Source organism: Primulina eburnea, chromosome 3 (assembly GCF_022965805.1).
Source record: "Primulina eburnea isolate SZY01 chromosome 3, ASM2296580v1, whole genome shotgun sequence".
Classification (NCBI taxonomy): Eukaryota; Viridiplantae; Streptophyta; class Magnoliopsida; order Lamiales; family Gesneriaceae; genus Primulina; species Primulina eburnea.
Genome location: NC_133103.1, coordinates 48275121 through 48300246, shown reverse-complemented (window position 1 = coordinate 48300246; position 25126 = coordinate 48275121). Strand labels below are relative to the sequence as shown.

Below are 25126 nucleotides of genomic sequence, written 5' to 3'. Positions count from 1 at the left end.
AATAATATTTTTTCATGGATAACCCAAATAAGAGATCCGTCTCACAAATACGACCCGTGAGACCGTCTCACACAAATTTTTGCCTTAACTGATTACATTGTTTTAATGTAGATATGTGAAATCAATAATTAAAAATTTTATTGATTTTTTTATAAATATTTATTTATGAAATGAAATTTTTAATTAATTATAATGATTTTTATACAGCTTGGGTGAGTTAAGTTGAGTTGAGAATTTTCGGCCCGCTCGTCCAAATTGTGGGTTTTTCGTGGGGCGGCTCGACCTATCATGAGCTGGCCGACAGGTAGTCTAATATAAACTACCTGTCGAGAATCTCCATCCCCGTTTCGGGTTTTCCCCATATGGTTCCAAACTCATAGGAAAAGTTGTCACCCTTAATCTGATGTCTTAATAGATGTCTGTCGTATCTTATCATTCTAACTACCGAATCGGGACCCCATGAGAAAAATTGTCATCCTTAATCTGATGTCTTAATAGATGTCCACAGTATCTTATCATTCTAACTACCGAATTGGGGGTAGGACATTATTAATTTTTAATCCGGTTTTGTTTCTTTCAAGAAGAGTGTGCAACATTATTTTCATTATTTTCCTTTTTCTATATTTCTATATATATATATAGTGTGTGTGTAATTAATGACGTATTCATTTAGCTTTATCCACCAATCATGTGGTTGAAGAGCTATTTTCGATAAATAATAACAGCTAACATAAATTTTATCATGTGTCGGTTCATGTCCACAAAAATGCAACTCTTGCACGTATAATTTAATGTGATATAACTGGTATTTCTTTCATTTAGAGGTCATCTTTTAAATTAAGTAGAGATGCGGTTTATCGCAATGGATCCGTCTAAAACTTGCTCGAATCTGGTCCGATTTGATCTGGAACATAATCGAGATTGAATTGAATACATCGTTGATGTTGAGTCAGATTAAGAACAAAAACTTGTGTGAGACGGTCTCACGGATCGTATTTTGTGAGAATGATATTTATTTGGGTCATCCATGAAAAAGTATTACTTTTAATACTAAGAGTATAACTTTTTATTGTGAATATGGGTAGGCCACATGAGACCCACTCCGAATTAAGTTATTCGAAATCTGATCGTCATGAATGTGATTCAATAATATATCTATTTTTAAGTTTATTCCGTAAATAACTTGTTTCTATACATTGTGGTCGGATATTTTTTTAAAAAATTGATTTCATCATCAAATTTATATTATGTGGATGTCGAGTCAAAAAATATTAATTTTTTTTTTTAAAAAGTAAATTTATATTTGATAAGTTAAAGTACTAAAATAGCTTGAATAGAAATGTGAGTTATTTTGTTATATGACAAAAACTTGTGTGAGACGATTTCAAGGGTCGTATTTTTTGACACAGATATTTTATTTGAGTCATTTATGAAAAATTATTATTTTTTGTGCTAAGAATATTACTTTTTATTGTGAATATCGGTATGATTGACATGTCTCAAAAATAATGATTCGTGAGATTCTTTCACAAAAAATCTACTTTTGATATATATTTTTATAATGGGAAATAAAAGATATGACTTACGAGAGACCGTTATGAAGACAGCCATCAACCATCAGTGTCATTAAAACCCACTACCACGACTCACGATTTCCTGTCTCTCTGTCATCCCCTGCCAGCTCGATCTTCAACCTTTTCAATCCCCCACAATCTCAATTTTACAATCATAATTCCCAAAAATATCGAAGAATTGAAATGGGTTCTTCATCGGATGACGAGGGCGAGGAGTACTTGTTCAAGATCGTGATAATCGGGGACTCTGCCGTCGGGAAATCGAATTTGTTGTCGCGCTACGCGAGGAATGAGTTCAACATGCATTCGAAAGCTACGATCGGTGTTGAGTTTCAGACCCAGACAATTGAGATCGATGGAAAAGAAGTGAAGGCTCAGATTTGGGACACCGCCGGGCAGGAAAGGTTCCGGGCCGTCACTTCGGCGTACTACCGCGGCGCGTTTGGGGCGCTTGTGGTGTATGATATCAGCAGGAGGTCGACTTTTGATAGTATCACTAGGTGGCTGGATGAGCTCAAGAGTATGTTTTTCTAAGCTTGTTTTAATTGTTTTAGCTAATTTTGGAATTTTCACTTCGTGTTTGGCGTCCAAGGATTTGAATCGATTTCGCCGAAATTTAGGTTTTGGACCTGTAGGAATTTGAAATTGACTAGAAAGTTTTGGTTCCGACAAAATTCCATTAAAGTCGGTGAATTTAGAGCTAAATTCCTAACTATTGCCCAGGTTTTTTTAAAAAAGAAAAAAGGAACAACAACTTTTGCTCGTTGTCGATATACTAAATTGGTGGAATTTGGTTTTTAAATTAAGGGATCTTTTTACCGCGTTTGATATTAAAATGAAATTTCACTTGATTATATGATCAGAGGATAATCGATGATGGGATCTGTTTGGAGTGAAAAGGTTTTCGTTTTACTGTTATCTCATAAATGTGGGATTTGAGTAAATTTACTGGAAACCTGAAATTGAATATCATTTCCCGTTCTTCCCGGGACCAAAATTCAATCACCCTTCAGATTGACTAAACATTTTATAAGGATATGAAGTGCAGATGTTGTAGATTTTCTGTACCTTGTCACTTGTGCTTTGCTAGTTTTTTTCTTGATGGGTTTATCTATTTGTTTATTTTGGAAGGGAACCAAGGTTAAAACGATCAAGATATAATTTTTATTGCTCGACCGTGTTGACTGTAAATCAAAAGATGTAACTTTTACTGAGCATGTCATTTCTATGTTGAGAAAAAAAATTGTGTAATTATGTTTTGATCTGCATAATTCTGTTCAAAAATTGAATTGGTTTATTTTTAAGCACATTCTTGGTATACATTCTTTTGGTTTGCAAGCTGTTATACTGCATTTTACACATGTACAATGGTTGCTGTGATATTTATGCAATCTTATGTATCTTGTTGATCTCGTACTTGAATGGCTTATGATAAACGTGTTAGATTTTAATTTTCTAATCAGTATCTTGAACAGAAATGGCAGCTATATCTCATTTATTTAGTTTTGGTGGTTATTTCTGAATTCCAAATTTGTGGTGTGACTAAATTTTACTTGTATTTGACCTGAGTACGTTTTTGGTAAAATGTATTATTAATTAGATGTGGCTGCGTTACAATTTCTATTATTTGATACTTATATTATTTCCAATTTTTCTATTACAAGAGTAGAAGAATATGACGTAACGGGGAAAGTCATTTCAATTTTTGTTTTGTCATCAATCAGAAAGCTTTTTTTTCCCTGCTAAACAAATCACATGGTTAAATCATTCACCGTAAGCTAAACGTGCTGCACAATTCTGGCTTATAAGTTCTCCTACATCGTACATACAATGAAGCTATTGTTGCGAAAGAGTGGGCTGCCTTGTTTTCATCTACAAGATCTTGCATGCAGTCGTTTGATTTGAAAGTTTTAGCCAATTTCAATCACAAAATATGGTAGTAATAGAAGCGTTTGACCGAGGTAATACTTTCTTTGTCTCTACCAGGTTATTAAGGAAGAGTTATGTGGAATAATAGTTAGTCTCTTGGTTGGTTGGTTTGTTCCAATTCTCTAAAATACCTCTTTACCCTGATTAATAGTGGACAACGTGAATTTATAAAATTTAAGGTTAATAGAGCATATTATTGTTTATAAATGTATTGTGTTACAGATCAGTTGCAACTTATCAGTTGTTGCATTACAGTTTTCCTAAACAAGTTGTGGCTTTTCTTTTGTTGTACAATTATATAAGACCTTTGCTGCAGTGTCTGCTAAGTCTACATTTTATAGGACTTTAAGTAGAATATTTCCACCCAAAAGTGTGTCCCATGCGATCCCCGTTGATCACTCCCATTCAAATACCATACACACCAGCCCTTCAAAATTCTTAATCATGAGACAGAGAGAAATTATTTTTATTCAATGAAATCTCTTTCATTCACTATTTGCCTTTCCGCATGTTATCACACGGTGTCAAGGGAGAATATTTTAAAAAATTTAATGCAAATGCAAATGCAAAAAAAATTATATTCTTGGAATTAGCATTTGTGTCAATAGTTGAATAAATGGGAGAGCTTCCTAATTAATCTTAACCACAAATCCTAACATGTCTCTTGGAGCATTGTTTATATACCTAATGCTAGCCAACAGCTAGAATAGTCGAGACATGGATACGAAGTAGGTAAATTGTTATATTTGGTATGATCTAATCATCTTGTCTTCGTAATTATAAGTTAACATTGAGACTGACTGCAATTTCTTTTTAGGCATTAAGCAACAAGTCTTGAGATTTGGAGACTTGGTATAAAATGAATGTAAGAATCTGTGTCATCCCTTCTGTGAGAAGGGGAAGGTTATGGCTTATACTCCTCCATCCACTTGTCTATATGCTATTTTGAGTTGGCATGTTTTTAGGTTAGAGTTGAAATTCAGCATCTTCACATTTATGTCCTTAGAAGTGGTGATTGTGGGTTAGTGGTATTATGTTATTGCTTTTACATGATACCCTCAGCTGTGAAAGAGATTTGCCATTTGAAAACATGACAGATTAGTGGGGACTTCCTCAATGGATAAATAGAACATACAAATTATCCAGTGTTTGTCTGTTGAGTTATATCTTGATTTATTATCATATTTGGTTGTCAATATGCTGTAGCTTATCTCAAGTTTTCAATCGGGCTTACTTCTTGAAGTTTTATTCTATACTTCCTTTGTGAGAAGATTCTGCGATTGAGATTCAGTCCATAGCACATCTTTGTCAAATGTGTTGCATATAGGTTTGTAACTTTCCCAGTGATTAACATCAGTAATCTTGCAGCCAGCGTTTGATGCTATCTTAGAAAAAGTTTTTCAAGCTGTTTATTACTGGAGGTTTAATATATTATGTGGTAGCTTCATGATTAATCTATAAGCTAGAACCATCATGCGCATTTATGTAGCCATTCCTACAGGGTGACTCGTAGCCTAGATAAGTTGGATGGAGACTATGTCTAGCTAATTCCCTTCAGTATTAGTGTTTTAAGTATAATAGTTAAATTTCAATAATCTTCTGCTTGATGGAAAAAAGACAATTAGACAACTAGAAATAATATTTACACCCAAGAAAACCATCGGCACACTGTTTCATTGATGTTATTTATTCTGCGCTTAGCTTTCCTCGTTTCATATACTTCATTTACAACTTCATTTATATGTGCATGTCAAATTGCTACATTTTTTCATCCCTCTCTGTAGCTAAATCTCAGTGATCCTCTTCATGCAGCTCATTCAGATACAACAGTCGCAAAGATGCTCGTGGGAAACAAGTGTGATTTGGAGAATATCAGAGACATCAGTGTGGAGGAAGGCAAAATTCTTGCAGAATCAGAAGGTTTGTTTTTCATGGAAACATCGGCACTGGACTCGACAAATGTTAACAAGGCTTTTGAGATTGTTATTCGCGAGATTTATAACAATGTCAGCAGGAAAGTCTTGAATTCCGACTCATACAAAGCAGAGTTATCGGTTAATAGGGTTTCCTTAGTCAGTGATGGCAATGATGGATCAAAGCAGACAGGAGGATCCTACTCTTGTTGTTCCCGGTGAATGAATCTGTTTAATTCTCAAATTTGTACAAACCGTTTGCATTCTTAAGGTTGGTTTCTTTATTTTATTCAGTTCATCAACTTCTTGTTTTATGTATTATTTATAGTGGGATTTTATAAAGATAAAATATATATCAATGGTCCAATACTGAGAGCAAATTATTGGTTCAAATTATATTTTCATGTTCTGGAAATGTATATCACACAGGTTGATACTCATTGTTTTTTGAATTTTGGTGTCTGTTAAGTCGTTTATTTGATTTTTTCCCCTCATTAGTTGTTATTTTAACAATAATAGGTTTTCATCTTAGATGTTATGTGTGAGCGTAGGTTCGGCCTGGAAACCGAAACCGAAACCCGAAAATTATGGTTTTCAAGCTACCCGAAATATATGCTCATGTATTGAAGAGATGAAACAATCTTTTGTTTTCCCTTCATGCGCATGTAAATATAAATTTTATTTTGCTTGGGGCAAAATATGACTTTTTTTAAAATATATGTACTATCAGAGGGCTTATTCACTGTTTACCGCGAAAAAAGAAGAAGAAGAAATAGAATAAATAACGTATGGGGAAGAAGGTTGATAATATATTGTATTACGCCAACGAAGATGGCGTGAGTTTTTCGATCAAAAAATCACACCATCCAAGATGGCGTAACTTCAATGTCACGAGCAGCGCAAAATAATTTGCGGTGACAGAGTGATGAGATGTATCAGTTCAAATCAATTAACACGTCCTGTTAAATGGCGTGTTTTTGACCGAATATTGAAAAATTGCTTACAAAATCGATTAACGTATAGAGAACATTTTTTATCATCATTCTTCGTTGGTCTGAAATTTTTTTAAAGTGTTCTTCAAATTGTTTCGGCTCATTGAAGCGATACATTTTCTTTCAATGTTGAATATATATAATTGTTGAAGCTACTCAATATCAATTTCTTTTTCCACATACGAGATACTTATACTCCAATTTAAATTTTGTAGTTTGATTGAAATTGATAAATAATTTATTTGTAATTATTTTTTGTAGATAAAGTTTTGATTATTGTTAATTTTATTCTTAACTATTTAAATACAAATAAATATTAAAAATTAATTTCATTTCTTATTAATGTAGTTGACATGCGTAGAATGAAAATATATTATTATAAAAATTATTATTTGTAGTATTATTGACTTGTAAGATACAACTAAAAAATACAAATTTTGTAATTTAAAATACTAATCAACGTTTATTTAGAAAATAATAATACTTATATTTATAATTATTATTGATGTTGTTGTTTTATATAAGTAGCATATAAAAAATTAAATATTACAGTTAATTTATTTTATACAAATGACATAAAATTTATTATTATAAATTTTATATTTTTGTTCTTAATATATTGTACACAAAATAATTTGTGTGATTAATTTATTTCATAAGTATATTGTGAAAACTTATTATTTTATTATTATTTGTATTATTATTAACTTATAAAATAAAAATAAAAAAATAAGATTTTTTTTTATTTTAGAGTAACAATAATTATTATAATTATAATTATTGTTGTTGTTTGTTTTATTTAGGCATGCTATAAAAAAATTAAGTATTACAGTTGATTTATTTTACACAAATAATAAAAAATCTATTATTATAAATATTTTTTTTGTTCTTACTTTATTAAATAAAAATATGTAGTATGATTTTACTATTAATTTTATTCGTATTTAATATGACAGTTTATTTATTGTACAGAATTAATATAAATATTATTATTATTATTATTATTATTATTATTATTAAAAAAATGGTTATTATAAAAGTGTACATTTAAATGATTTTACTATTCAATTATAATATAAAAAATTTGTTATCACATTTTTGTTCTATGTGACCTATTGAATTTTATTTTATAGGAATGTACAGTGTGCCGGTGGTTTTATTCGTAGGTGATAAAGTTATTATAGGACATCACACTGTAAAATATAGTACCATTGCATTATTGGCAACACGAATATCAAGATCTATTAATTTTCATGAATTGAAGGAAGTAGTGTACCGTCGGACAAATATTGAAAAATCAAAATTTCACTTAAAATTGTCAACAAAATATTCCTACATGGATAAGTCACATTGTGTAGAAATGCATCTTGACATCAATGATGACAACAATTAACAGTTTATGCTGGATTCTATTAACGAAATGCGAAGTGTTGAATTGTATATCGAAACGGATTTCGTCGAGCATAATGTACATCTTGAGGTTCCTGAGTCATACATTACATGTATAACTGAAGGGTTCAATTCAATGGGATTTAATGATGAAGTCGGTACTTCCGCTAATGCTTTTTTCAAACCAATAGATGAAAATCAATTTAATTCGGATGATTGGACTGGGGGATGGGATCGGTATATTACTGGGCACCGTAGAAGAAAATGTTAACTGGCCGATTTCCACACGAGGATGGGATTCTGGTGCAAAAGGATGGTACTCGGTTAACACAAATCATGCAGGTTTCGATTGTTCACCGAGTGTGCATCCTAGTGGATCGAGTCATGTATTGACACCTGTCGTACCCGATGAACAAAGATCACGTGAGCTGTCATTAGATGTTCACCAGCACGCCACCGAAATATTTACTGAACCTGATACAACTGCAAGTGAAACAGATGAGGATGAGCATGAAGACGAAAATGCCACGTTTGCTGATATTGGTCCATCTCATACCGACACCGGTGATCGTATACATGCATATCCTTTTGAAGTCATTTCAAATCTTGAACACCGACCCGATGCATTATCGTTATCTGTCCCCTCCTGTCGGTCTATCCTTATATGACGTACCTCAATTCTGAAGGACATTCATACAGTAAGTCACCGGTCTGGATAGTATTTTTAACAACTTCGGCTAATGCTTCACGCGGTTGATCGTCAACAGAGAGTCCTCCAAACAAATTCTTTAAAATTGATGCCTCATCTCTCTAATATAAAATAAAAAGAAAAAACTTATCAAACACATACATAATAAATTGTAATAGAATAATGCAAAGTCTTGAAAATAAATTGTTTAACAAGCACTTACCACCATCAGTCTATGATGTTTGACCCAATCGTAATTTTTGTGTCCTCGTCTTGAGCATTCATGTAAATAATCTCTATCAAGTGATGATATTGGAATGTTTTGTGACATTCCAAATTGCCGAAGAACTCGATTTGGGCGATGCATCTCCACAATGTGAAAACATATCAATGGTCACGCACTTTGCCAGAGATTGGGATGTCTACATTCTAAGGGCAATGACAAAACATCCACAGCTTCGAGGTCGTAAACAAGCCATTTGAACTACAATAATGAAAAAACGAATCATGCACTCAAGTGATAATATGTGACATATACGAAATTTATATTTATGTAATGTAAACACCTGCAAATCTCTCATCTTGTCGAGTACATCATGAATGATTCGCACAGAATGTGTAGGTGTATTTGTCCACATAAATACATTTTTCCATCTGTATGCACATTAAATTCGTAGTACTATAAAATACAGATGACGTTATTAATTTTATATCATATGTTGAATTTATTACCATGCTCCATATGGCGGAGTTGGAAGAATATTATCACCGTTGTTTTCATTTTCAGGTCGAGCGATGAGGTTGTATCCTATGCGGTCAGGACATAGAGGAATCATTCTTGATCATGCCCAAATCTACAAAACAATTGAGTTTAATAAATGTGTATAAAAAGGAATATTTATTGAAATAAAAATTGTAATAAATATACCTGCAATATGTATAAAGGGCCTGCGATTTCTTGTTTTCCTGACCCAGATGCAGAATACAATTCATGATATAAATATGCAAGTATTTATGCATATCTTGCAGTAAATGCAAGTACAACAGTTTGACCGCACAACCTTCAGAATCAGGTAATATACAACCACCGATAACCAAAATCGCAACACATTGGGAGTATTGTGCCTCTTCTATATCTTTATTGTTTTCATCAATTATTGTTTGTGTACAATGCAAGTACAGAGTATTCAAATTTAAAATATTGGATCTGAAGTCTGCCTGAAGTGGCATAAAACCTAATCATTCATAACAATAAACCTGCCATACACTAACTTGCAAGATACATCAGTCCCGATGAGAGGATCACCATCAACATTTAGCCCCAAAATTAACGCAACATCTTGTAGCGTGATTGTGGCCTCGCCAATTCGCGGGTGGAAAGTATGAGTTTCTCGGCGCCATCGTTCCACAAGAGCGGTTATCAAATGATTATCATAAACACAATCACCACATAAGAGGGTGCCGTAAAAGCCCATTTCGTTTGGATATGATCTGACACGACGGTGTAGTATACCACTTTTCCACAATTCCCTAATTAAATTATCTGATCGACACACTCTTAGGGTGTTATCCAAATTGTTAGGCGCAATAAAATTAGATATATTTGTTTGTTGCTGATAAAGAATAGTATGATCAACATGTCCAGCATGTAACGACATCCTATAGGTCCAACATGTATCAACTGGTCCAGCATGTAACAGGTCCAGTAGGATCAACATGATAAAGAACAGTAGGATCAACGGTTTTTTAAGACAAACAAGTTGACAAAAATATAAATACAAAACATAGTATATTTAAAATTAGTTTTATCCTAACATATGATTATAAGAACATTATAAAAATTAACAATAACCAACAAAATAAACATATAACATTATCGTGACTCATAATTAGCGGATAGCGTATTTTTTAAAAAAATAATTATTCAAGTTAAAAAAATGTATAATCAAACATATGTCAATAATTAATAAGAATCTATTTTTTAAAAAATAATTACAAAAAATCATATCACTCTAACACACGAATTACAATTAACATTTTTTTAACGTTTTTTTTCTGTAAAATTTAAAAAAATTCAAACAAACATATGTCAATAATTAATAAAACTTTTTGTCATTCTTTACGTAAGATGGTTCTTCAACAATAAATTTTTTTTTTCAAGTCACGTCTATTCAATTATCGAGACTTGTTTTTTTTATATATAAAAAAAGCAAGTCACGCCCAATTAATTGGCATGACTTGCTTTAATTTTTTTTTAAAAAAATTAAGCAAGTCACTCACATTGATTGGGCGTGACTTGCTTTAAAAAAATTTAATTTTTTTTTAAAAAAAAATTAAAAGCAAGTCACGCCCAATTAATAGGCGTGACTTGCATTAAAAAAAAATTAAAAAAAATTAAGCAAGTCACGCCCAATTAATTGGCGTGACTTGCTTTTACATATTTTTTTTAAAAAATTTAAGCAACTTATGCCCAATTAATTAGCATTACTTGCTTTAAAAAAATATTAAACAAGTCCAAACATCTCATTGGATTAAATTTTAAACATTTCCTAAACAAATAACAATAATAATGATAAGCTTATCATAATAAATGATTTTTAAATATCAATTTTTATAATTGCAAAAAAAATAAATCAACATAATATATAAATTATATTTTAACATGAATAATAATTCTTTTTTATAAATTTAATACTTAATATAAATAATTATATAAATATACATACCTTATATTGATGGTTGAATCAAATTTACCTGCAAAAAAATTAAATTAACTCAAAATTTGAGTCAATCCAATAAACAAATTACATAAAAAAAATTAAGACAACTTACTCGAAATGAAAATGAGAAAAACTTAAAGCACAACTATTCGTATTATATAGGCAAAGTAGACGGATGCTTCCAAAAAAGATTTTACAGACTACCATCCAATTATCAATAAATAAATATCACATGGCTTTGCAGCATTTGACCATCTTTTTTAGATTGCATCGATAGACGATAAAAATTTGTTTCGTTTAAATAATTAAATTAATTTTTTTCTAACATTTTTTAATAAAAGAAAAGAAATATATATCTATCAAGAAATGCCATAAGACTTGATTTTTTTTTAAAAAAATTATGCAAGTCACGCCATCTCATTTGGCGCGACTTGCATTAAAAAAATATTATGCAGCTTTAATATTGCATGTGCTTGTTGCAGCCATTGCCTTCAATTCAGGTGATGAGACGTGAAATAATTAAAGTAAATCACTACTACTATTATTATTATTATTATTATTATTATTATTTTAAAAAAAGGAAAATGTAAGTAAAAAAGATTTATTAAGCAAGTCACGCCATTTGAGATGGCGTGACTTGATGGCGTGACTTGCTTTATTTAAAAAAAAAAATTAAGCAAGTCACGCCATTTTTTAAAAAAATGACGTGTCACGCTTTAGTATGTCAAAGTAACGTGTCACGCCTTAGTATGTCAAAGTAACGTGAAGAGGCGTAAGAGGCGTGACACGTTACTTTGACATACTAAGGCGTGACTTGTTACTTTGACATACTATTTTTTTTTACTTCATTTTATTAATTTATTATAGAATGTGGTACAAACGGTTAAAAAGCCTTACTATCAAACATAAATATAAATTTTTTTATTTAGCTTGGAAAAAATTATGAATTTTATTTAAATATATGTACTATATTTGATTAGACCTTTATGTACTATATTTGATTAGACCTTTCAAGAGCAAAATATATATTTATATATATATATATATATATATATATATATATATATATGATGTCAACCGGGCAAATCGGGTAATAGCCGGGTGGGCGATTTGCCAAGTCAAGTGTTTGGATATATGTGCGGATGTTCTTGCAAGTGACTGATGGTCCGGGGTGGTTGAGTTCCCTGTCACCTGGAGGACAGTGCCCGGGATGATTTGAGTAATAACCCTGAAAACACAGAACGTTAGGGAAGCGCCGGAAGTTGTTCCGGCGTATCCACTCCGACGCTCAAGTCAGTAATGTACGCAAAGGAAAACTTAGAGGGAGTAAGAATATTTGTGAGTGCTTGTGAGTATTCCAAAAAGAGTTACCTCCTCTGTAGTACTTACGGGGGGTCTTTATAGATGAGGCAGGTAGATGACTTACCCGCCGAATTCGGATAGTGGTCCATGATTCGGGGTCATGGGCCACGTTGTCAAGTAGTGGGACACGTACTAAGAGTTGACCTGGTCATGGAATGGGGTAAAATAGGCTCCGCGATGTCAGGAAGACGTGGTGATCAAGGAGAGAATGCGTCTTTTTCTCGGGTGTTTTCCACCCGAGTGCCTCTGAGGTGTTTCTTGAGCCGGGAAGTTTTTACCCCGGATATTAGCTGATTACTCCCCGGGCGTCCTTCCCACCAGGTCACTGAAGGTAATTGTACTTCAATATCTTTTCCCCGTTCTGATCTTGCCCGAGTTCGAGAACCTTCCGGGTCAGGGTCCATACCCGGGCCCGGGTTCTCTTGGGGGCATCACCACTCCCTCCTAAAAAAGTCGGGCTAGAGTCTATCTCGCTGTCCCGATTAATAAAAGATGTTCTCCTGGTGATACAGGAGTCTTCTATGACTCTGCAGATGTGGATACCCTTGCTGATGTCGTCGTAAGCCCTAAAATTCAAATTTATTTTCAACGTTCCGCGTTTCGAGGGCTGTTACAATATCTCGACATTGACGCCTGTCTTTTCGCCTACCCTGCGCAACTTCCAATATTCACCCTAGCCGTAGATATATTCGAGAATCAACGATCGGGATATATTCCTCTTTCCTATATATATCTGGTATCCCCTATCCCTTGCTAATTACTTCCATAAATATGGCCGATGCTAGCAGCTCGAGAACTCCCGGGATGACCGATGCCCTTAGGGAGCCCAATCTGGAAGTTCAAAAGTCCATCATAGAAGATGAAGTACTGAACGAAGTTCTTGGCTATTGGGAAGAGCTTCAAGAACTGAAACTTCTTTACGATTCCGGGGAAGCCACCACTCCTGCCCTGGCATCCAAACTAAGGAAAGTGCGCAAACAACTACACTTAGCTGAGTGGGTGGACATCTTCACGGATGGTCATGTATATCAGCTGATGCTTCGGAAGGAATTGAAGCTCCTGAAGAACATTCTCGGCTCTTCCAGCTTCATGCAAGGCTCCACTCCCCCGCTGTCGGCTTGGTTGAAGATACGAATAATTGTAATAGAAGAGAAATATGACGATGTAGTATGCGCCAATGTATATGGTTGAATAAGAATTTATTTTAGTTCCTTTTCCTCTATCACCACTCGGCTTATAACCACTGTAAATCCAGTGACACATCATGAACGGGGCAAAACCATCTGAAATAATTTACTAAAAACTTCTGGACTTGATATCTCCCGGGCGATAACCCCAATGCTGGGGCCTTGCGTTCCCCGGGCTGTGAATCACCTGCGGGAGCCTCGGGCTTCCCGGGCTCCATGAAATGCCGGGGACTCGTGTTCCCCGGGCTTGGATGAGTGCCGATACCCTAAGACTTCCCGCCCCTCGGTATGGTGTCCCCTACACAAATTTCGATCTTTGATACTAAAGTTCCGACGAGGGACGCCCCATTTCCCAAGGTAATAATGACGCTGTGACATTGATATTTGTTCGCGTCCCTTTGACTACCTGGAACAATTTTCCAGGCGTTTCCTGATCCAACACGCATGCTTAAACCAACGGTCGCGATTAATCTCTCCTCCATAAATGCGTAGTCGTTTCACATGGTTGGAAACTTTTCGGTTTCCTCCAGACTACCGACCTTTTGCCTATAAATAAGTAGATGAAGGCGAAGTGAGAGCGATTGTTTCGATCATGCCGAGTTCAAGTGAAACTACTGTTAACAGCAGTCCGTATGGTCACTTGCCACCCTCTACGCGCGTTCATTTAGAGTCGTTGAAGAGGACCATCGAGGAGTTTATTCTGGCGAAAGTTATGTCCACTTGGCATAAGATTCATAATCTTGTGCAATCCTTCCAAGACGGTCTGGCCTTTACCAGGCCACAGAGAGCATTGGCCAGGAGATACAAACGGATATTTTATGTGACGCACGTGACCGAGCTAGCCACTGATCAAGTTCTGCTTCAGGCGATGCTGCGGAAGGAGTGGAAACAGCTGCGCAAGCTTGCCGCTACCGAGTCCTTTGCCAACCTTCCCCTCCCTGAGCTTCATAGCTGGATGTCGGACTGGGAGGATCATGTAGGCTCTAGGCTGGCTACTGCGATATTTCACCGATTTTATTAATAAAATTTTATTTTGCGCACTTCGCTTGTGCTCTTCCTTCAAGTTTATGGATTTTAAAGTAAAAAACCGGGGTTTAAAACCTTTCGGACTAACGATAACTTGCCGGGGCCTCAAACCTCCCGGGCTCAAAATAACTTCAAAACTTTCCGGGTCTAAAATAACTTGCCGGGGCTTCAAACCTCCCGGGCTTAAAATAACTTGCCGGGGCTTCAAACCTCCCGTGCTTAAAATAACTCGCCGGGGCTTCAAACCTCCCGGGCTTAAAATAACTCGCCGGGGCTTCAAACCTCCCGGGCTTAAAATAACCCGCCGGGGCTTCAAACCTCCCGGGCTTAAAATAACTCGCCGGGGCTTCAAACCTCCCTGGCTTAAAATGACTTGCCGGGGCTTCAAACCTCCCGGGTTCGAGGTAACATGCCCGTTATCTTTTTTGAGGGACATGTAGGATGTCATGATGACACGTGTTCCTTTTTCCTTTCTAACGGTCGGCAACGTTCCGTCTCCCGAGGACCCGATAAATCTGACACCTTCATAATTACACGTCCTTTCACCTGCTAGGTGCGACTTACGATGCGAATCTGATCATTCATATCCCCCCAGATCAACGGCGGAGATCCGTGATCCGGGTGTGTTTTTCTGAACCGACGCGGACCTTTGGATCATGGCTAGATCTACGGCCCAGGTCGTTTTTCTGCTCCTATATATATCTCCTTCCCCAACCCGTCATTACTTTCGCCAATTTTCACTAAGCCTCCGCGTCTGCAACTCTGTCATACTGCCGATCAATCCCCAGCGATCAAACCACCACTTCTCTTCCAAACACCGCGTAAGTTCCCCTTTTTCCATTATGTCTTCCTCCCGTACTTCTTCTACTTCGGGTAATATCTATCAGGGCTCCTCGGAATTTGAGTCGGAGGCCCTGCGCGATAGTCCCCCGATTTCTGCCTCCCCCGTTTCTACTTTTCGTCCTCAAAATTCAACTCTTCCTTTTCCTCCCCTCAAAAAATCTAAAACTTCTCGCGGAGCTGGGCCCTCCCGTCCCCAGAAGAAAAAGAAGAAGGTAACTTCTTCGAAACCTTTAGCCCGGGCTATTCCTTCTCCTGCCCGGGCTACTGATTCTGGCCCCTTGCCATGGTTTTCTACCATGGTGAGCTCTCTCCGAGCCAAATCCGCCGAGGAGATCCGCATCCTTGGCTCCATCCCTGTTGACCATGCTATTGTCATCCCTGGTCCCAGTGATCGGGCTGACAAGCCACCAGAAGGGTATCTTACCTTTTTCCGAGACCAGGTTATCAATGGCCTCAGGTTTCCTCTTCACCCTTTTTTCATTGGGATATCTTCCCTTCTTGGCATTCCTCTCAACCAATTTCACCCTAATGCCATTAGGATGATGACCTGTTTTTTCACCCTCCTCTCCATGCACCCCGACATTCCCCTTGAGCCTTGCCTTTTTAATTTTTTCTTTATCTGCTACATTGGCGATTACGCCTTTTCGTTCAAGACCCGGTCTCACCATAAACTTTTCGGAGATATTCCTTCTTCTGTCAAGGACTGGAAACGTCGGTTCTTTTACATTCGTCCTGCTAAACTCCCTGAATGCCCGACTGGGTTTATTTCTACCCTTCCTGATCAACCGGGTCTTCCTGAGAACCACCGCATACTTGACTCTTACACCCAGTGTGAGGAGGTGGTAGGCGGTAAGGTGTATAGCTCCTCTGCCCTCCTTGGTGAAAATTTATTGGTGACTTACGGTCTGAGCCCCGGGGTGGAGGAGCCTACCGATCGCATCATCGAAGAGTTCGATGCCTTTCGCCCCGGTAGGTTCCTTTCGCTAACCCTTATTGTGCTGCCTTTCCCTTGGTAGATCACATAATCTAACGGGCTGTTTTATTTCCTGCAGACGCTGAGATGAAAGAGGCCTTTGCCCAAAAGTTGGATGAGGAAAAAGCGGCTAGGAAAGCTGCCCGGAAGGCCGCTGCTGCTGAAAGGAAGGCACGAGAGCAGCGGGGGTCTTCATCCCAGGCGGCTACTGAAGACCGTGTCGAGGAGGAGCTGGCATCCCAGATGCCTGTCGAAAAAGGGACCTTGGCTACTGCTGAGGCCGGGCAGGCTGGTACCTCTCCTAACGTCCAGACTGCCAAGACCTCCGAGCCCAAGGAGCGAGGGGTTATTCTAATCGAAGGGGAGGACGAGTCCTCAGACCGGCCCCTCCAAACCACTAAGAAAAGGAAAGCTTCAAAAGAGCTTGTCCGTGTTGAGCCCCGGGTGGTTCAGGGGTCCGGGCTTGTCCCGCCAATGTCTACAGATGGCACTACTTCCCCCTCCCCCGCAGTGCCCGAGACCATTTTCTCGGCCGGAAGTTCGTCGATAGGCTTCCACACGCTGAAGCGAGTGGCAACTCCTGCCGATGAGACCATGCTTCTGGCTTCGAAGGCCGGGGATCTGATGATGGAGAGTTTCAATCTCCTACTAGCTGTAAGTGTTTTCTTTCCACCACTCCTGCTTCTTTGCTTCATCTGTATACTTTCTTCCTTATGCATTTCTTGGTTTATTCCCAGAGCGGGCAAATGGCTAGAGCGGCCTTTGAGAAGATGGGTGCTTATCAAAAAAGCACTGAGGCCCGGGCAGCCTCCGCCCAGGCTCTCCATGATGAGGCCCAGGCCCGCATAGTTCAGCTCCAAGGGCTCCATGCGGATGCCCTCCTTGGCCAGAGCACCACAATAGACTGCTTGCAGGGCCAGCTCGGGGAGGCTCGGGCAGAAATCGTCTCGCTGAAGGCTCAATTGGAGAAGGCAGAGGCCAGGGTTGAAAAGTTAGATTTAGATGCACGGGCTGCCCTGGATAATTTCGTGCTGGCCACTCAGAGGGTGGCTGAGCTGGAGGCTACTCTTGCAGCCCGGGAAGCGGATCTTAAGGCTCGGGCCATTTTACAAGAGGAGTGGCGGGCTGCTTTCCTTGCTACTGCAGAATTTCAGCAGCTGGTGATAAATAAAGCCATTCCTTATTTCAAGGCGGGCTTTAATAAATGCAAAGCGCAAGTGAGGGAAGCCGGCCTTCTGCCTCTGGAAAAGAAAGGCATACTGGACTTAGCCCGGGCTGTTAACTCCCTGCCCGAGGACGGTGCTGAGCTCCCGGCTGAGGAGGAATCCGAGGTGGAGGAGGACTCGGGGCCAGAGACTGCTTCTTAATATTTTTTTCACTTCTTTCCTCTGGTAGTTGTAATACTTTTCCTTAATGAAATTTCTCCTATTCGTCCCTGGGTCTTTGTTTTGTAAATAAGAAGAATCCGTCAAGTGTTGGAAGGTAATCGGGCTTTCCAACTTAGTAATACATTGACATGAAGCCGGGGCATGGTACCACCCAGGCCCTTAATAATAAACTGAAGGGAAAGCCGGGGCGTGGTGTCACCCGGGCCCTTAATAATAAATTGAAGGGAAGCCGGGGCATGGTACCACCCGGACCCTTAATAATAAACTGAAGGGAAGCCGGAGCTTGGTACCACCCGGGCCCTTAATAATAAATTGAAGGGAAGCCGGGGCTTGGTCCCACCCGGGCCCTTAATAATAAATTGAAGAGAAGCCGGGGCTTGGTCCCATCCGGGCCCTTAATAATAAATTGAAGGGAAGCGGGGCATGGTACCACCCGGGCCCTTAATAATAAACTGAAGGGAAAGCCGGGGCGTGGTGCCACCCGGGCCCTTAATAATAAATTGAAGGGAAGCCGGGGCTTGGTCCCACCCGGGCCCTTAATAATAAATTGAAGGGAAGCCGGGGCTTGGTCCCATCCGGGCCCTTAATAATAAATTGAAGGGAAGCCGGGGCATGGTACCACCCGGGCCCTTAATAATAAACTGAAGGGAAAGCCGGGGCGTGGTGCCACCCGGGCCCTTAATAATAAATTGAAGGGAAGCCGGGGCATGGTACCACCCGGGCGCTTAATAATAAATTGAAGGGAAGCCGGGGCTTGGTACCACCCGAGCCCTTAATAATAAATTGGAGGGAAGCCGGGGCATGGTACCACCCGGGCCCTTAATAATAAACTGAAGGGAAAGCCGGGGCGTGGTGCCACCCGGGCCCTTAATAATAAATTGAAGGGAAGCCGGGGCATGGTACCACCCGGGCCCTTTATAAATTGTTTGAGGGGAAGCCGGGGCATGGTACCACCCGGGCCCTTTATAATAAATTGAAGGGAGGCCGGGGCATGGTACCACCCGGGCCCTTTAAAATAAACTTTCCTGAAGCTTGCTTTTTATTGCCAAGTATTTACAAGGGATTTACAAAAACTTCTAAGGAAAATATTTCTTAAGATGGAAAGCATTCCAGGGCCTTTTGAGAGGACGGCCTTGCCCATCTTCAAGATAATAAGTGCTTGAGCTAACTTTGCGCACCACCTTGTAAGGACCTTCCCATCGGGCCTCAAGCTTGCCAACATCTCCAGCCGGATTTGCTTTTTTCAGGACCATATCTCCTATCTGGAATTCCCGATGTCGGACCCTTTGGTTATAAGTTTTCATCACCCGACGCCGATAAGCCTCCATTTTGATTGCCGCTCTTTCTATCCTTTCTTCAATGAGATCGAGTTCATTGGCCCGGGCCTTATCATTATCCTCCGGATATGCGTGCACCCGGGTTGAGGTTTGCCCGATCTCGGCCGGGAGCACTGTTTCAGAACCATACACCAGGCTGAATGGTGTTTCCCCAGTAGCCGTTCGAGGTGTGGTACGGTATGCCCAAAGAACACTGGGCAACTCTTCTACCCAGTCTTTTCCAACTCCGTATAATCGAGCTCTGAGTGCCTGGACAATAGTGCGGTTGGTTACCTCAGTCTGCCCATTGGCTTGTGGGTAAGCAACTGAGGTAAAAGCCTGAGTAATCTTCATCTCCTCGCACCAAGCCCTGACTTTATTCCCCTGGAATTGCCTGCCGTTGTCAGATATAAGCTTTCGGGGAATCCCGAACCTGCAGACAATATTTTTCCATAGGAATTTAAGAACCTCTCCCTCCGTGATTTTAGCCAGGGGCTCTGCTTCCACCCATTTAGAGAAGTAATCAATCCCTACGAGCAAAATTTTTTTTTGAGCTCGGGCCACAGGGAAGGATCCCACGATATCCAGGCCCCACTGATCAAAAGGGCAAGAGGCCCGGATAGGCTTCATCAGGGCAGTTGGGTGGTGATTAATGTTGCTATACCTTTGGCATCCCTCACATGAGCGGACCACCCGGGCAGAATCTTGATGCATAGTAGGCCACCAGAATCCAGCGAGCAAAGCCTTCCTAGCCAGGGAGGTTGCTCCAAGATGATCTCCGCAGCAGCCCTCATGAATCTCCCTTAGAACATAAATGGACTCGTCCCCGGAGATACACTTGAGAAGGGGACCTTGGAAAGACCGCCGGTATAGGATGTCATTGATCACAACAAAACGAGCTGCTCTCTTTTTGATTTGACTGGCCTCCTTGGCATCCTCGGGTAGATGGGACCGGGAGATGTAGTCAAGGATGGGGGTGGCCCAATCATCTTCCCGGGTTTTAGGAGGCTCGGTATCCACTGAGGATACCAGGCTAGTGTGGTAAGATATACCCGGCTCCCGATAATCAGCGAGTGAAGCCGCCATTTTTGCCAGGGCATCGGCTTCAGTATTTTTCTCTCGGGGAATCTGTTCTATGCTCCAATCTGTGAAATGTGCCGATGATTCTCTGATGATAGTCAGATATTTTATAAACTTATCCTCCCGGGCCTCATATGCTCCTTTTACTTGTTGGGCTACCAACTGCGAATCCGTATAAATAATGACCCGGGTAGCTCCAACTTCCCGGGCCGCTTTTATCCCGATGATAACGGCCTCGTATTCTGCTTCATTATTGGAGGCCCGGAAGTCCAACCTCACTGCCAACTGTATTTTTTCCTCGGTGGGTGATATCAATAGTACTCCCACTCCACTGCCATCTTTACAGGAGGCCCCGTCTGCAAATATTCTCCAAATTCCGCCAGCCTCGGGAACAATCATCTCGGTGATAAAATCTGACAAGGCCTGGGCCTTAATTGCCTTCCTGGGCTGGTACTCGATGTCATATTCTCCCAATTCTACAGTCCACTTTACTAGCCTTCCCGAGATCTCGGGCTGAGTCATGATTCTCCCGAGAGGGGTGTTAGTCAGCACAGTGATAGGATGGGACAAGAAGTATGGGCGGAGTTTCCGTGCTGTGATCACCAGAGCTAGGGCCACCTTCTCTACCTCCGTATATCTGGTCTCGGGCCCCTTGAGCGCGTGACTCACATAGTAGACTGGCCTTTGATCGGTACCTTCCTCTCGGATCAGTACAGAGCTAACAGCATGCTCAGTGGCCGAAAGGTACACCCAAAGTTTCTCCCCGGGTCCAGGCTTCTCAAGGACAGGAAGTCCGGCGAGATGATTCTTCAATTCTTCGAAAGCCTTCTCACATTTTTCATCCCAACCAAACTCTTTGGCTTTCCTTAGAGCTTGAAAAAAGGGGTAGCTCCGGTGTGCAGATCGAGAAATGAAACGTGATAAGGCGGCGATTTTCCCTGTGAGCCTCTGCACATCCTTGACTGACTTTGGGGATGCCATTTCAGTAATAGACTTGACTTTATCCGGATTGACCTCGATTCCTCTCTCGGTGACCATGAACCCGAGGAACTTGCCGCTCTTAACCCCAAACGTGCATTTGGCCGGGTTTAACCTCACCCCATACTCTCGGAGAGTAGAGAAAGTCTCTTCGAGGTCTGGGATGAGCTCATTGTGTGTCCGAGATTTCACCAAGATATCGTCCACGTAAACCTCTACATTTCGCCCGGCTTGCTTGGTGAATATCCTGTCCATCAATCTTTGATATGTGGCCCCGGCATTTTTTAATCCAAAGGGCATGACCACATAGCAAAAGGTTCCTCCCGAGGTAATGAAGCTAACCTTCTCCTGATCTTCCCGGGCCAAGGGGATCTGATGGTACCCCTGATAGGCATCCATGAAGCACAGCAATTCATACCCCGATGTCGAATCCACCAGTTGATCAATCCGGGGCAAGGGGTAGCAGTCTTTTGGGCACGCTTTATTCAAGTCCCTGAAATCAACGCACATTCGCCACTTACCGGATGATTTTGGAACCAAGACCACGTTGGATAACCAGGTGGGGAATTGGACCTCTCTGATCTGCCCGGCTTCCAATAATTCTCCCACCTGTTCCGCAATTATTTTGTCTTTTTTGAGACCAAAGTGCCTCTTCCTCTGCTTTATTACCCGGGAGCCCGGGATGATATTTAACCTGTGCTCAGCCACGTGAGGGGAGATCCCTATCAATTCTGATGAGGACCATGCGAAGATATCCGCATTCTTTGTTAGGCACTGTAGTAATTGAGCCCGGGTTACTGGCTCAAGATCCCGGGCTATCCTTGTTGTTTTCAAGGGCTGCCCGGGTAAGATGCTTACTTCCTCCTGCTCCTCTCCCTCCACCATGTATACCTGTTGGGTAAAGTGCACCTCCTCCTTCCCTGGTCTCCTATTCTCTCCACTTCGTCGGGTTCTTTTATTTTCAACTTTGACGGTTTCCGCGTAGCACTTGCGGGAGGACGGCTGGTCCCCCTTTACTTCTCCGATTCTATTCCCCACTGGGAATTTTAGCTTCTGGTGGTAAGCCGAGGCCACGGCCCGCAAGGCATTCATAGCAGGCCTGCCCAAGATGATATTATAAGATGTGGGGGCATTTACCACCGTGAAAACCGTCATCACCGTCTTTCGAAGGTCTTCAGCTCCTATGGTGAGGGGCAAGGTGATTTCCCCCCGGGGATAAACAGTGTGACCAGCAAATCCGAATAACGCCGTTTCTACTGGCTGCAAACGGTAGTCTTCCAGGTTCATCTGATCCAGGGCCTCCAGGAAAATAACGTTCACTGAGCTCCCTGAATCGACGAAGACCCGGCGAATGTCATAATTTGCCACCTTCGCTTGGATGACTAGGGCATCGTTGTGTGGGAGACTGACTCCCTGAAGATCCCGAGGGCCGAAACTGATGACCGGTCCTTCACTCCTTACTGTATTTTCCACTCCGAAACTCTCATGCCGGGAATGTGCCTTTCTGGCTCGGTTGGAGTCTCCATCTGTCGATCCTCCCGAAATCATTTTAATCACCCCGAGGGTCGGTGACCTTCCTCCGTCCTTATTTTCCTTGCTTGGAGATACTTGACCGGTATCACCCTTCCTCTCCTGTCTGATCGGGCCTTTGTTCCCCGGCCCATACCCTGCATCCCTGTTCACCCATGGTGGTCCCCGGGATTTCTTCGTTACCTGCTCCGAAGCACCAGGGCCCGACTGGGAAGGGGCCCGCTTCATTTTCCGGCATTCGCTCGTGCTGTGGGCACATTCTCCGTGATAGGAGCATATTTTCGTGATATAGGACAGGTTTGGGGGCGACTGGTATGACCTGGCTTTCTTCTCATTGTCGCAAATATGGATTCCTTCACCCCGGTGTGGCTTCATTGGGGTGTATCGAGAAAAACGCCCAAGATTATTTCCTCGGGTGTGGTCATCAGTTTTTACCACCCGGTCACCCCTTTCTTTACGGGTAGATTCCCTTTTCTGCCGCTGTGCTTCCTCCATATTTATATACTTCTCTGCCCGGGACAGCAGATCTTCAAAATTCCCGGGCTGCTTCTTCACCAAAGACCTGAAAAAATCTCCCTCCTTGAGTCCCTGAGTGAACGCTGTAGTTTTGGTTTCAGGAGCACAAGCCGGCACCTCCAGGGATGCTTTATTGAACCGGCGAATGTACGCCCGAAGAGATTCATCACCGGATTGCTTTATCTCGAACAAGCTAAAGGCGGTCTTCTTATACCTCTTGCTGCTGCTAAAGTGGTGCAAGAAAGTGTCTCTGAAACCTGCAAAAGATTGTATGCTCCGGGGTTTCAACTTTTCGAACCACCTCTGGGCAGAGTCTACTAAAGTGGTGAGGAACACCTTGCACTTGATTTTGTCAGAGTAGCAATGTAACATGGCCACATTCTCAAACCGGGTGAGATGCTCGTCAGGGTCTGAGTTTCCATCATACTCCCGTATTTTGGTAGCTTTGAAATGGGCTGGGAGGGGCTCACTCACAATTTCCAGGGAGAAAGGGCATCCCTGGGAGGCATCCGGGGCTGAAACCTGAGATGACCCTGCTTTAGCTTCCAGCTCTTTCACTTTCTTCTTTAAATCTTCTAGCTCCTGGATCATAGCAAAGGTAGGAGCTTTGGAAAACGCCTGGGAATTCTCTTCTCGGTCTCTCTCTTTTTCAAGAGGAGACTCTCCCATTGCCTCATTTTCCTTTGAGTGACTGGATTCAGGTAGGCCCCTTTCGGCAAGAGCTTTTTGGACCGCAGCAGCTATCAACTGAGCCAACTCCTCTGGGAGGTGACTGGGCAATGAATTTTCTTGACCTCCTTCCGGATTTTGGGGACCAGAGTGGTTCCCCGTAGTTTACGAGTGGTAACCATATCTACGTCTTTAGTTACAGTTTCCCACAGACGGCGCCAATGATGTCAACCGGGCAAATCGGGTAATAGCCGGGTGGGCGATTTGCCAAGTCAAGTGTTTGGATATATGTGCGGATGTTCTTGCAAGTGACTGATGGTCCGGGGTGGTTGAGTTCTGATGTGAACGTGGCCGGGCATGGTGTTCAAATGATTGATAAGCAAGGGAGAAGGGCTCGTGATGCATGGGAGCACGTTGGAAAGCCGAAGGAACATTATTCAAGCATTATTTTGAAGAACCGAGGCTGCACGGACCCAAGCACGGACCCGTACACGGGGTCCGTGTCCATTACACTTGAGGAAGAGAAATCCCGAGCCTACACGGACCCGAGCACGGACCTGTACACGGGGTCCGTGTCTACTACTTTCGAGACATGAAAATTACAGTGCCTACACGGACCTCCTTCCGGACCTCTACACGGGGTCCGTGTCCTTTACGTTTGGACGAGATTTATTTTCTTATTTTAGTGTTTTAATTATTTTAGCAAGTAGATTTGATATCTTTTATATTTAGGGTTTTGTTACCTATATATAGGCTAGAATACCACAAACAATTTAAACTGTTGTTCATTATCGATTGAGTTTTATAAAAAAACTTCTTTGAGAATTCTCTCAAACACAAGCTTAAGTTTCGTTATAACTTTTGCGTTGTATCAAATCAAACTTATCAAAAGATTTATCTTTTGTGGCGTTTGTCGATCGATCTTCACGAGGGTTGCCAAGGGCAGGTTCTTTGGAGGTTCTCTTGAGCGCGATTGTTCCTATCGTTAATATTTGTTGCTAAATCGTTCGTGATTTAGAGGTGAATATTACACCTATCCATTACTTGTTTCAA

The 25126-nt window shown here is 40.8% G+C and overlaps 2 protein-coding genes across 2 annotated transcripts; both read left to right on the top strand.

Annotated features, from left to right (window-relative positions):
- The first annotated feature begins 1605 nt into the window (after positions 1 to 1605).
- On the top strand, positions 1606 to 5892 carry LOC140827752 (ras-related protein RABA5c-like). Its single transcript, XM_073190566.1, has 2 exons — positions 1606 to 2094; positions 5316 to 5892. Exons 1-2 carry the CDS (start codon positions 1758 to 1760, stop codon positions 5636 to 5638), a joined length of 660 nt encoding a protein of 219 aa, XP_073046667.1. The 5' UTR covers positions 1606 to 1757; the 3' UTR covers positions 5639 to 5892.
- An 11039-nt stretch (positions 5893 to 16931) lies between these two features.
- On the top strand, positions 16932 to 18306 carry LOC140828523 (uncharacterized). Its single transcript, XM_073191459.1, has 2 exons — positions 16932 to 17250; positions 17334 to 18306. The coding sequence occupies exons 1-2, from the start codon at positions 17071 to 17073 to the stop codon at positions 17961 to 17963; spliced, it is 810 nt and encodes a 269-aa protein (XP_073047560.1). The 5' UTR covers positions 16932 to 17070; the 3' UTR covers positions 17964 to 18306.
- Positions 18307 to 25126: the final 6820 nt, after the last annotated feature.

Coding starts and splice junctions, on each gene's coding strand:
- LOC140827752 (XM_073190566.1), top strand. CDS start 1,758: ATGGGTTCTTCATCGGATGACGAGGGCGAGGAGTACTTGTTCAAGATC. Junction 2,095..5,315: donor GTGGCTGGATGAGCTCAAGA/GTATGTTTTTCT, acceptor CTCTTCATGCAG/CTCATTCAGATACAACAGTC.
- LOC140828523 (XM_073191459.1), top strand. CDS start 17,071: ATGTCTACAGATGGCACTACTTCCCCCTCCCCCGCAGTGCCCGAGACC. Junction 17,251..17,333: donor GTTTCAATCTCCTACTAGCT/GTAAGTGTTTTC, acceptor GTTTATTCCCAG/AGCGGGCAAATGGCTAGAGC.